Below are 12,823 nucleotides of genomic sequence, written 5' to 3'. Positions count from 1 at the left end.
GGGACCTAGGCTAGGTAAGGAGTTCTTAGACTCGAAACCAAAAGTCTGATCCATATGAGGAAATATAACAAAGTGAAATCTCACTGAATTTAAAAACTGTTACTGAAAGCCTATTTTTAAATTTATAATTGAAGATTAGACAATTTATGGAAATGAATTTATATTATTCTTTTTTAATCTTAATTTAAGGATGGTAAAACAAGTTTCACTGCACTGCCTCATCTAGAAAAACACAGCTTTCTGGATGCAGCTATAGTAGTTAACCAAATGATGATAATGGAGGTAAATGCAAAGATATGAAGGCAGAAAGAGTTCACGTTCATTTTACTTGGAACTATAATTCCTTATGCTGAATCTTATAGCCACTATTGACTGTGAATGCTTAAACCACACCTGTCTTAATTGCAACGATGTACTGGCTAACAAAGCAAACAAACTATTAAAATGTATTTTTCATTGTCAAAAAAAAGAAATAAGTTCAAAAGTTCCTTTTGAACACGTCTTTTTGTTCAAAGACAAAAGAATTATTTAAAAGAATATTACATTTAAAAAACAGAAGCTAATGTTCATTATTTTTCACTTGTAACATTAATGTTCTGCACACTCACAAAATAGCTCTTAGAATTGCTAAGATTACAAACCCATACACAATTACCAGGACAATGAAGAATGGCTATTGAAGATGTCTTGGGAATTTGGGGTAAATATGTGGCAAAAAGGACAGCTAAAGTACCATCTTCTTTTCTTTTCTTTTTCTCCCCCACACTGCACAGGCAGGCCCCTTCAGTGCTCACAGCCCACCTATGACGAGGTCAGGCAATGGTTCAGGGCTGTGTACTCCTCTGGCAGGTGCACGAGGAGAGACCCACAGAAAGTACCATTTTCTAATGACATGACAGCTTGACAAAGTCAGGGATGGGCTAAGGGTATGTATTGGTACCAACTTATGAAGCAAATGCAAGTATCAAGGTGTTTGGCACTGCAGCTTAATGGATACCGAGATGTGGCTAACGGTGATTCTTTCAGCATGCGTGTTATTTGAACATGAAGTGTTAAGAAGGAAGAATTCTTCCTTTTTTCCATTGGATTATTGACAAACAACTAGCTCTAAACTGTGCAGAAATGCAAAGTATTACACTGTAACCTGATGTGATTTGGAGCTTGAGCTTTGTGTAGAATTATGTTCTGGTCGCAGAGCTGCAAGGGTAAGAAAGCCATATGAGGTATTACACAGATCAGGGAACTGGTGCCCAGAGATAAATCACACTGCTTCATCAAGAGACTCTTACTACGAAGAACAGAAACAAAAACAAACAAAAATACAAACCCCTGCCGGGTAAACTGGACAGGGTGCACAGTGGTGTTGCAAGAATTTTTCATTATGAAAAGGCTAATGTACTAAATTCTGGATTATTCACTTCATTATGTGATAATACAATAACTAAGACTGTTGGAGGAGAAAGGTCGATCAAGAATGTTCCAACTACAGAGCAATCTCAGTGTTTCTGCAAGGCAAGAGCCCGTTTGCTCCCAACATTTTATGGATTATTAAGCAGGTGTGATTAAAAATGCAAATGGTTATAGAAATACAATTAAAAAAGAAATAAATGGTTACATATCCTCAGCTTTTCATATCCTTTGGAGTTATAATTGATCAAGGCATCTTACGACATTACAGGTCACAACTGTGCAGCCTCACACAGCTCGTACGCAGCTTGCTGCATGTATGACATGGCATGAGAGTTCCACAACACACAAACTGGTCTATCCCCTGTTCACTAAGACCAGTCCCCCTCACTGGTCACGCTCTTGGATGTCACAGCAATACAGCCAACTGCTTTGAAGTTTCTAAATGCTTACTCTCAATTTCTAGGAAAGTCTGGACAAAATTTCTGAAAAGAGTAGAAAGGGGCATCAGTGAGAACATTTGACGGTTCAAGGTTCTGTGGAAAGCCAATAAGGAAAGAGAATTACTCTGTCAAATTGCAAAATGTATCATTATTTTATGTATCACTAAGAAAAACACTGTCAATTAAACCTGACTCATTATAAAACACATTCTGAATTGAAAGAAGATAAAATGTGGGAGAAAACAGTGCTCCTTAGGATCATGAAGTATAATATGTACAGGTTTTACAGTTTCTACAAGGAAAATAAAATAAGGACAACCATAAACCAATTATTTAAGAAATTATAATGGGAAATATATAAAAGAAAATCATACTAACAAATTTCTGCTAAAAGGATCAAACAACATTAGTTATGGGAATGGGTAATATCAGAATTATACTACTTAAAATTTCAGCACTTTTTTAGCACATTGGTCTTTTTTTGGTTGGAGGAGAGTGGAAAGGACTGTCTAGTTTATATTCATTCTCTGAGTTTGCTTTGAAAAACCATTCCTCTCTCACTCTCAGCCTTACAGTCTGGAGTAGTCCTGACCGGCCCAAACAGACCAGCATCTCCCACAGCGGTTAAGTCAGGCAAGGGGCTAAAACTCGGAAGCAGCTGAAATGCTGGGAGATACTGGCTCAAGTTTCTGACAAAAAGAAATTTCCTCTGTCCTCCAAGGAGTTACGGGGAAAGGCCATTTTCCCACCCTCCGGAATAATATGGCCTGAGGATGGTGAGTTCTGGAACCAAAACAGCCATTCTGCTGCCAAGGGAGAGAGCCTCCCACAGTCAGGGTTTAACTAGGTAGTGAAGGCCCTGATGGAACTGAGATTTAGTTTTTGTGACGATAATCTAACTGCAGAATTTGTCTGGCAGGACAAACGCCTACTAGCCCGCTTTGTCATGCCAGAGGTATGGCTGTTTTCCATTCCTTGTGGTCCTGGTGGTAAGAGCCACTCCCCGCCTCCCACCCCGGGGCCTGCTAATAAACAGGCCCTTTGCACTTCCACAGTGCAGGAAAAACAGCTCAGTGAGTCAGCCTTTCTGGCCACAAATCTCAGGTCACGTTCCCTAAGCAGTTTAATCAACAGTAGAGGTAACAGGATAATTAATATGTGTCTAATTCTTGGGTCTATCTCTCAGTTGGTTCCAAATTCGGAAAGAAAGCAAAGAATTGTTAATGATGAACTCAAACCCAAAAATATTATCCTTATTTTACGTAAGAGAAAACTGGGTTTCCAAGAGGATGAGCAATGTGCTCAATATCACCAAAATCTAAAGTATGAAGCAAAATTGGCAGTCCAAGCTAGGGATCTCTCATTAAAACCCTAAAGTCCACATTTTTTCCAGTGTGCTCATGTGCATGCATTTCTGTTCATTAGGAACAGGCATATACTTCATCAACATTCTTTAACAAGATTTAAAAACCTTAGGTGTGGGAAGAGGGGAGGAAAGGGAAGTTAAGTCACATTCACTGTGCCTCTACTGTGCCTCTACACTGTCCCATGTCCTCTGTGTGCTTTCTGTACTGTCATCATCACAGCCACCTCCGGGAACCTGCAGCACTGAATTGAGAAGCAGGTCCCCAAAGTTCACAGGCTTTCTCTTTACTGAGTTCTCCTGAAGGCCCAATCTGTCTCTAGGTACTAGAAGGCTGTTACAAGCAGAATGTTTACTAACAGCATCAGTTATCTGTTTAATTCACACACTTACTGGAAAGCTCTTTTCAATGGCACAGAACACAACATCCACACAGAGGAACACCCCCGTCCGGCCCACGCCAGCACTGCAGTGAACAACGATAGGTCCTGTAAGGTGGCTCTTCCTCACATAACGCACGTACTTTATGAAGCCATCTACCGAGGCAGGAGTGCCATGGTCTGGCCAGTTGGTGAACTGCAAGTGTTTTACAAAGTGACTACTTCCTGTCTGTGGAGAGAGAAGGGGACGGAGAAGAAGGGAGGGAGGGAGGAGGAAGGAGAAGAGAGAGATTTATCAACTTCGTATATTAAAGATCTAAATTGAATTTTTAATATACTACTACTACTACTACCACCACAGCTACTACTACTAAAGGCTCTGTGGTCATACAATAATGAAAATCACACTATGAAGAGGCAGCACGATTTAAGCACTCACGATGTGCGGGGTATGCTAGAGACTTCACATGCATTCTTTCATTTAATCCTCATGCTAACTCTGGGAAGTAGGTACTGTTTCATCCCCATTTTACAAATGAAAAAGTAAGGATTAGGGTGATTGGGAGATACATGTTAGGTCAGAAAGCTCACGTGTTTAGAGCTGGGACTATACTGCAGGCCTCCTGAATTCAAATCTACCATCTTTGTTCTGGACCATGGTACTGCCGAAAAACCAAGAACCTACGAAACTCAGAGTGAAAGATGGGCTAACACATTAATAAAAGCGTTCTATCTTAGCTTAAATATTATGATATTAAATTTAAAGGTAGGTGCTGCCAAGTTGCTTGACCGGCAGGGCCCTAACCTCTTCTGCTGATGAGGACAGGGTACGTGATGACCAAGTGAGCGGACTGAGCCCCCACTTTTGTGCTGAGACCCCTAGAAACACAGTCATGAAACTCCTCAGAGTTGACAGATAAAGGACTTTGAGTTTACCAATCATCCCTTCCAAAGTGGGAGCCTTTCCCAGTGTGAAGCCCTCATTTTACTTCACTGGGAACCCTTGTGGGAAAACTCAGGATGGGCCTCTTGCTCCTCCCCTGCTTCTCCCTAATGCACACATTTTTCCTGAGTTCCAAACAGAAATAAGTTTTCCTAAGTCCCAAATAGAAAACTCAAGTTTGACACACTGGTGCATGAAATTGAATGATGCCAACACCCCTTGCAAAGCTTGTGAAGGCACCAAGTTGAGGATAGCTCTAAACCCTACCGTGCGTGTTTCAGGGCTTAAATCTCTTCTGCCACTGGTGACCACTAAGAATGTGCATAAAGGTAGTCCTCACCACTTTCCTGACCGAATACCATTCAGACAGAAATCCTGATGCAGACTCTTCAAACATGAACCCCATGGTTCTGAAGCCTGTGGGCCTCAGACCAAAGGCCACCAACCCCTTGCCAAGTCTCCACAGATGGACCCTAGCTTTTTCGTCCTTGCAAACAGATCATTCCTCTGTGCCTCCCACCTGCCTATACTCTTCAAGCAGGCTGTCTTTCTTCTGCCATAATATGTGCCACACCAGTCAGCTGGAACTTCCTTTCCCACTAGACCATAAGCACTCTAAGAGCTGAGACTGTGTGTGTGTTCTGTCTCTGGCACCTGGCACAACACCTGGTTAACATGGGAGGGAATCAGCAAGTCGTGGGGGACTGAAGGCTGAGGTGAGTTTCCAGGTGCACAACCAAGCGCAAGAGCTAGCACACAGCCAGCAAGCATCAGCCATCATTCTTGGCCCCTCTGGTTACCACCTATGTGCAGATCCTCCTCATACTTTTCAATTCCATCTTTCCCTCCCACCCTACTCCTTTAACTTGTCAGCCTCTCCCCTTGCACACAGGTGCCCCATCTCCTAGTAAACTCTTTGAAATCCTCTTCATTTCCCTAAATGCTTCCTCCATTTCCTTCCTTGCCTCACAGCACTTCTTTCTCTGCAGCCTCTCCCCCACCCCAACCCCGCCATGGAGGCCACCTATTCTCCCGTCTCCAGGTCACACAGAGCATAGAGATTAGGTTGGGTACTCCTTGCTGCCCATTCCTGTTTCCAATCCACCATTTCTTCTTGTGAAAAACCCCACTCCCTTTTGAGTCTCATACCCTTTAGCTTCATACCTTCACCCTCTCATTGCTATGACCCAATGGCTTTAGCCTCCAGTCCATCTGCCACATTTACTGAAGACCCTGACCTTCCCTCTCCCACATGCTCTGACATCATCCAGGGCAAACCTGAAGTCTCAACAGCCCAACGGACACTCTAACCTCAGAGCATTTATATTTCTCTCTTGCAAAGGAGACTACTCGTTTCTTCTACTCCTCACAGTGATGGTCACTCCCTGAACTTATCATTACCTATAATGTCCAGTATCAAAAATTCTCCAGTTTTTAAACTCCAACATCAGTTTCTGACCAGAAGATCATCTGCTACCACTTCATTTGTGCCTCACTCCTACTCCAACAACAAGGTGACCAAATGGAGTTCCTCTGTCCTTTATGTCCTCCACTTGCTCTTACTTGACTGGCTTGTGGTTCCATTTGTGGCCCTAAATTTAGACTTCATGGCTGATTATCTGAATCATGTTCCCACCAAACCGTTAACACCCTTCATCCTTTGAATCTTACCACACGTAGTGGACAACATCTGGGTCAGTTCCATAACCTGTGCTCAGGAATCCCATAGTTAGGCTGCTGGGAAGAAAATAATCATGTAGGTATATATTTTATTGCTATTGAAAATTTATGGGTTCCAACTTCAGCACTTCCAGCAACCTTTTTCTTAGTTATTGTCTGGACTCCAATCAACTTCTTTGGTGATGACTCATCACTCTTATCAGACTTCTTGTTTAACTCTCATCCCCTTCATTCCTCTCAAACACATGTATCACCTACTTGCTAATTAAATCCACTTAAAGCAATGGAATTCATCACTTTCTCCTATAAACCATTCCTTTTATATTTTTTGAATCTTTTAAAGCAAGAAATTTATGAGTTTTAGATTTTAGAAATCATCAATTCCCAAGAGAACTTTCTACAATGATGCAAATGTTCTGAATCTGTGCTGCCCAATATGATAGCCACTAGTGACATGTAACTAAACACTAGAAATATGGCTACTGTGAGACACTGAATTAAATTTAAGCTTAAATAGCCACATGTAGCTATTGTATTGGATAGCTTAATTTTGACTGCTCATAAAAAAAAAAAGTTACGAGTCATAAGCCACATATAAGTCAGCCACTCTGATATGAAAAAACACCAAAGTCTCTGCTTTTCATCTCAATACCAACAGCCCTGACTGATCATGGCACCTGCTTATTGAAATTCTTCAATATCTCCTAATTATCTTCATAAAGAAGTTTGTGCTCCTTAGCCAACATCCAAGATATTTCATGTTCTGACTGCTCCCTGCTTACTTTCTATAGCCTCATCTCACCTCTCATTATTCCTTGGCATTAAACTTTTACCTTCCTGAAACACTTAATTGCCTGCAATCCTCTATATATACCCCCATGCTATTTTAGATCTTGATTACCTACTTTTTCTTTCCATCTTTTTCATTTGAGTAGTTCTCAATCCATATGTTCCCTCCTCTAGCAAACCTTCCTCCAAGCCATACATGAAGCTACGTACTTCCCTTCCAGGCCTTCAAAGCACCCCTCATTACCAAGGAGCACAGTAACTGAAAGTATCAGTAAGCATACCCAAGTCTCCAATAATCAGTACGGCTGTGATTGTACCTGACACAGTGGTTAGAAATATACCTTTAAGACTCCATACACCTCTGTCACACTCAACAGAAGCAGCCAAAGGACATCCCAGGATTAGGCAACTTCCAATACTGTTGCTCCCTGCCCCACCTCCCCTGTTTAGGTTTTTCATCTCTCCAGTCAGTTTGGTTAAGAAGCAGACACAGTGGTGTCTTAGTTTCTGGTATCAGGGAGCATTAAAAACAAGTTACTCAAAAAAGTATCCCCAATCTATAACACATCCTAATCCTAACTTCTCATCCTGACAGGTGGCTTATCTTAATATCTCTCCTACTGATTTTTTTTAAACTTACAGACTTCTTCACAACTTGAAGTATTCGGATGATGAAATATTGAAGTATCTGATAGTTCTCCAGGAAGATGCGACAATTTTTCAGTTCCATAGGCTTCTTCATAGAAATGGGCCAGTAATGGTGGCATTTGATAATTCCACCTTCTATCTCTCTGGTTATCATAACAATAACATTAGAGTTATTCTCTAAAACCATTTGCCAAAAGTCATCTGTGGTACTTGGCAGTGGTCCTTGTGAAGCAATATAAAAATACTCTTCTCCAGAATTGACTATTCTAATATAGCTAGCATTGATGTAGTCCTTGTTTTCTCCAAGAGGAACACGTGTTGAATCATCTGTCATAAAAACAGAAATATCTGGTAGATAAAGGAAAAGTAGGAGATATAATACACCCAGATTCATGAATGTATTTCATACTGGTAAATCCATTTCTCTCTTTGACCAGGATACAAGATGGTGTAAGAGGAGTTATATGAGTCCATGAATTTAAATTCTTCCCCCTCCCCCAAACCTGTTAGCATGACCTACAAAATACACAATGAGGAATGTTTTTTGTTTTTATCTGCTTCTCCGAAACAGAGATAGATGCCATCAGTGTCCAGACACTTTGGAAGATTTCTGTTAGGTATGGCATAGGTAGGATTAAACCAAGGGAGTTACCTACTAGTCTGCAAATGAACACAGCAAAGGAGGAACCCTGTCTGAGGGAGTAAGTGAATGCAATTCTCCTACAAATCCAGAGAACCTGAAAGCCCAGAGCCGTAGGGGCCAGCAAAACAAACAAGCAAACAAACTATGATAGTTGGTCAGTTTGCAGACCCAAGGATTAATGGAGTTCTACCAATGTCCCTAGTACATGGCAGCCAACTTTTATGTCCATCCTCACCATTCACTAGGTGAAGCAGCATGCTAATCAAAGTAAAGATATTGTGGCAAAATGGTGCTATGAAGGGATTTGGTCCAAGTAACATGGAACTCACCTAACATGGACTCTTGCAACAAATATGAAAGAGGAATCCCACTACTTGGCCTACTCATAAATATCACTTGGCCCAGAGCTCTTTTTTCATTCTATATAGACAGGTGGATCTCTGGCTTGACCACTGCTTCTACACAGACAATAAATGCCCTCAGTGAAGGATGGACCTTCCCTACCATGCAGTAGTCTCACCAGTAGCCCCTCTCTATTGCTCAAGGGTCTTGTGGACCACTTATCTGGCCAACAGAGTATGTCCAAGGTAACTAAACAGGGCCTTACATAGTTTCTGACAGAACTCTTCTCAGATTCCAACACAGCAAATGTAAACTTCTCCTTGTAAATATGAACAAATTGGAAATACAATCACTAGATATATAAAGATAGCCAGTTCCTCACAAAAAGAGACAATTTTTAAAAATCATATCAAATGTTTTCCTTTCTATAAGAGGGAGGAATACTTTAAAAAACTCCTATATTTATTTAAAACAAAATCTGAAAGAATATTATTATTTAAAAGAATAACATACATCTATGGTTACTGACATGTTATATTATTAAATTATAAAAGAGGTAACAAAAGTATTACAGTGAGATCTTTCACATGTATGTATGTACACATATATAGACATATATACAAATACATCATATACAAACATATAATAATAAACCTGTCAGGTATTGGCTGATGACAAAATGTGAAAATAAATAAAAAAATAAATAAAATAGTGGCTATTTTATAATCTAAATTTTTATAGTGAACATATACTACTTTATAGCAGAAAGCATTTTTTATTTTTAAAAAAGAGGTTAAATGTGTGAAAATTAAACAATCTAAAATAATAACAGCTTGCTTTCAAATAAAAATCACAATCACTCAATTGGACATGGGGAGTTAGAGAGGAGAAGGGAGTTGGGGGAAATTGGAAGGGGAGGTGAATCATGAGAGACTATGGACTCTGAAAAGCAATCTGAGGGGTTTGAAGTGGCAGGGGGTGGGAGGTTGGGGTACCAGGTGGTGGGTATTATAGAGGGCACGGATTGCATGGAGCACTGGGTGTGGTGAAAAAATAATGAATACTGTTATGCTGAAAATAAATTTTAAAAAGAAACTTCTGAAGTGAGTAGTGAATGGAAAAAAAAGTCAGTGATTTAGAAAACTGGCTCAAGGAATTTTTCCATAACTCAGGAAAAAAGACAAAAAACATGATGACAATATTAAAATGTTAAAGCATACAGAGCATGTAAAGAAAATACATAAAGGAATTTCAGAAGCAAACTATGGAATACACAGCAGGAAAGAAAGAACTCAAGCGATCATAGGAGAAATGTTCCCCCAAGAGGAGAGACGACTGTAGAATTTTTTTTTTTATTTTTTTAAATTTTTTATTTTTTATAAACATATATTTTTATCCCCAGGGGTACAGGTCTGTGAATCACCAGGTTTACACACTTCACAGCACTCACCAAAGCACATACCCTCCCCAATGTCCATATTCCCACCCCCTTCTCCCAAACACCCTCCCCACAGCAACCCTCAGTTTGTTTTGTGAGATTAAGAGTCATTTATGGTTTGTCTCCCTCCCAATCCCATCTTGTTTCATTGATTCTTCTCCTACCCACTTAAGCCCCCATGTTGCATCACCACTTCCTCATAGCAGGGAGATCATATGATAGTTGTCTTTTTCTCTGCTTGACTTATTTCACTAAGCATGATACGCTCTAGTTCCATCCATGTTGTCGCAAATGGCAAGATTTCATTTCTTTTGATGGCTGCATAGTATTCCAACGACTGTAGAATTTAATGCAAACATCCACTCCAGGTCCAGGCAACATGTATGCGCTCTGCAAATATCACCCATCTGAACTTCAAAACAATCTTTTGAATGAAGTACATTATTCATTCTTTTCAGAGAAGAAATCCTTACTCAAAGTGGCTAATAATTTGTTCTGTATAATGCAGCAATTCTTCTAGACTTCATGGTCCACAAGTAAGTCCCTGATCTGCTACCCCTCAAGGAAGACCAAGTTTGTGGATGGAAAGACCACATCAAAAGCCAAACAAAATTACTGAAGACAGCCACTAAGACCACAAGACTAGCAGAGCATAAGGTCACAGACACAGGAAGCAAAACTTTGCTACTGGATCACTAGAGGTCTCTGGGAGTCATACCACTCCCAGTTCTGGGCCTCGTTCCTGAATCCTGGCTATGGCAGAAATCGCAACATAAACTGGGTGCTAATCTGGAGCATATGCAAGCTTCCAGCCCTCTGAGGTGCTGCCACCTAGCTGGCACTCAAAAAGCCATTTCACTGCCCTATCAAGCCAGCTGTTTCAGAAGGATGAGGAATATGTTGAGACCAGTGAATTCCACAAGCATGTGCCCACTGCCACAAACCATTTGACTTAAGGTGAGCTCCTTGGACAGAAGAATGCTATGTGGACTACCATGATGTTAGATAAGGCATTCTGCGTGTCCATGGATGGCAGATTTGGTAGAAGTACTACATGGAGGGAAGGCAAATCCATATAGTATCTATTCTGTAAGAAAAGCACTAAAAAAAGCACTGTTCCTTCTGTGATAGAAGTGTAATCAACCTGTCATCAGGTATTGGCTGAACACCCTGGGAAGCGGTGTCATGTTGGGGCCTCGGTTTTGAGATCTGTAGTGGGCAAACTGGACACTCAACAGTGATCATAACAAGGTCTGCCTTGGTGACTAGAAGTTCACGTTGCTGAGTCTATTCATAACTTCTATTCCCACCATCATTTCCACTTTGTTCATGAATCCATTGGGTAACGATGGGATTGGCTGAGAAAGAGACTGACTGGTATGCACAGAATGCGTCATTCTATCCACCTGATTATTAAAATTCTCTCCTTAAGTAACCTTTCAATGAACACTTACATATCACACAAATATGTTCATGGTTTTTGCCCATTCAGAGAGGTCTATCTACACATCTCTTCCTCAGATCTCCTTATAACCAACCTTCCAATCATGTTCCTTCCAAGTCACTGACCATCCAGCAAAGCCACTGGCCACAGTCCCTGGATTGGTACAGATTTGTACCTCTGCCCATTGCACCTAAGCAAAATGGACAACCAAGTATACTGCTAAAAGTTCTACCATTTGGAAATATTTCCTTTCATCACTGTCTTTCAAGGATGTCCCCTCCAAAAAGGCTATAGTGTTGCTGCTGTCTACTTATAGGTGGTGTCTCCATGTGGTGCAGAACCATCTGTAAACCACATTCTAGTTGTCTCTTCCTTGGTCAACTAATTATAGGGAATTCCTCATGAGGCCGCAGATGTAGACTGGAAGAGAATAGGTAATGTAAGAGGAATGGGGACCGTGGTGGACATTTTGCCTCCTTCATCTAACTTGTTCCTGCCTTCAACACCTGCCCAAACCCAATCTTGTATATACCACTTCAATTTGATGATGGAATGCTGCTGTGCACGCTCTACTTTCCAGTTTGATGGTCTGTGGTTAAGTGTTCAGTCTCTACAAATATGCCACAGCAAGGCAAAAACTGTTCCTTAAAACAAGAGTAGTTATACAGAGACTGGCAGGCCTTTGTTCTAAAGGCCCATGGCCTGAGCTGAGATTCACCTGTAGGGGCCTATCACAGGCTTCAAACAGTATCCCTAGCTGCCCCTGCCACCACATCCACTGGACCATATGGTCCAAGTGGCAGAGCAACTTGCACAGCAGCCTGGATGTGTTGTAGAGCTTTCTCTTATTCTGGGCCTCACTCAGAACTAGTCTTAGTAAAATGAGCTAGGGTGCACACCAAAATGAGAAATATATTGTCTCCAAAGTCCAAAGAGGTCACTTAGGCATTGTACCTTTTTGGGCAATAGGAGGGGCCGGATGCAACACCTTCTCCTCCTCCTCAGAAGGGATTATTTTGGCATTCCCCACACCACTGGACCTCTAGAACTTTCAATTAAGGTAGAATTTTCATTGGACTCATTTTCCCCACTGTGACGCATAAATGTCTTATGGATAAGTCTGGAACAAGTAGTTGCTACCTCTTATTCCCTTGATTCAATCAGCATAATGTCATCAATGTAATGGACCAGTGTGATGTCTTAAGTAAGGGAAAGGTAATCAAGATCCCTGGGAACTATGACGTACGGGGCTAGAGAATGGATCTGTTTCTGAGATGGGGCAGTGGAGGTGTACTCCTGCCCT

The 12,823-nt window shown here is 41.1% G+C and overlaps 1 protein-coding gene across 3 annotated transcripts in view; it reads right to left on the bottom strand.

Annotated features, from left to right (window-relative positions):
* The window catches only part of PTPN20 (protein tyrosine phosphatase non-receptor type 20), a 115,475-nt gene that overhangs the window by 6,886 nt on the left and 95,766 nt on the right, over positions 1-12,823 (bottom strand). For all 3 annotated transcript variants that reach the window (XM_059169670.1, XM_059169671.1, XM_059169672.1), the window contains 2 exons: positions 7,646-7,980; positions 3,607-3,822 (listed from right to left, as the gene is read on the bottom strand). In XM_059169670.1, the coding sequence (XP_059025653.1) occupies positions 3,607-3,822; positions 7,646-7,980 (551 nt within the window). The remainder of the gene's footprint in view (positions 1-3,606; positions 3,823-7,645; positions 7,981-12,823) is intronic.

The sequence above is a fragment of the Mustela lutreola genome, chromosome 4 (assembly GCF_030435805.1).
Source record: "Mustela lutreola isolate mMusLut2 chromosome 4, mMusLut2.pri, whole genome shotgun sequence".
Taxonomy (NCBI): Eukaryota; Metazoa; Chordata; class Mammalia; order Carnivora; family Mustelidae; genus Mustela; species Mustela lutreola.
The sequence above is the reverse complement of the archived record's forward strand: the minus strand, read 5'-3'. Positions and strand labels throughout refer to the sequence as shown.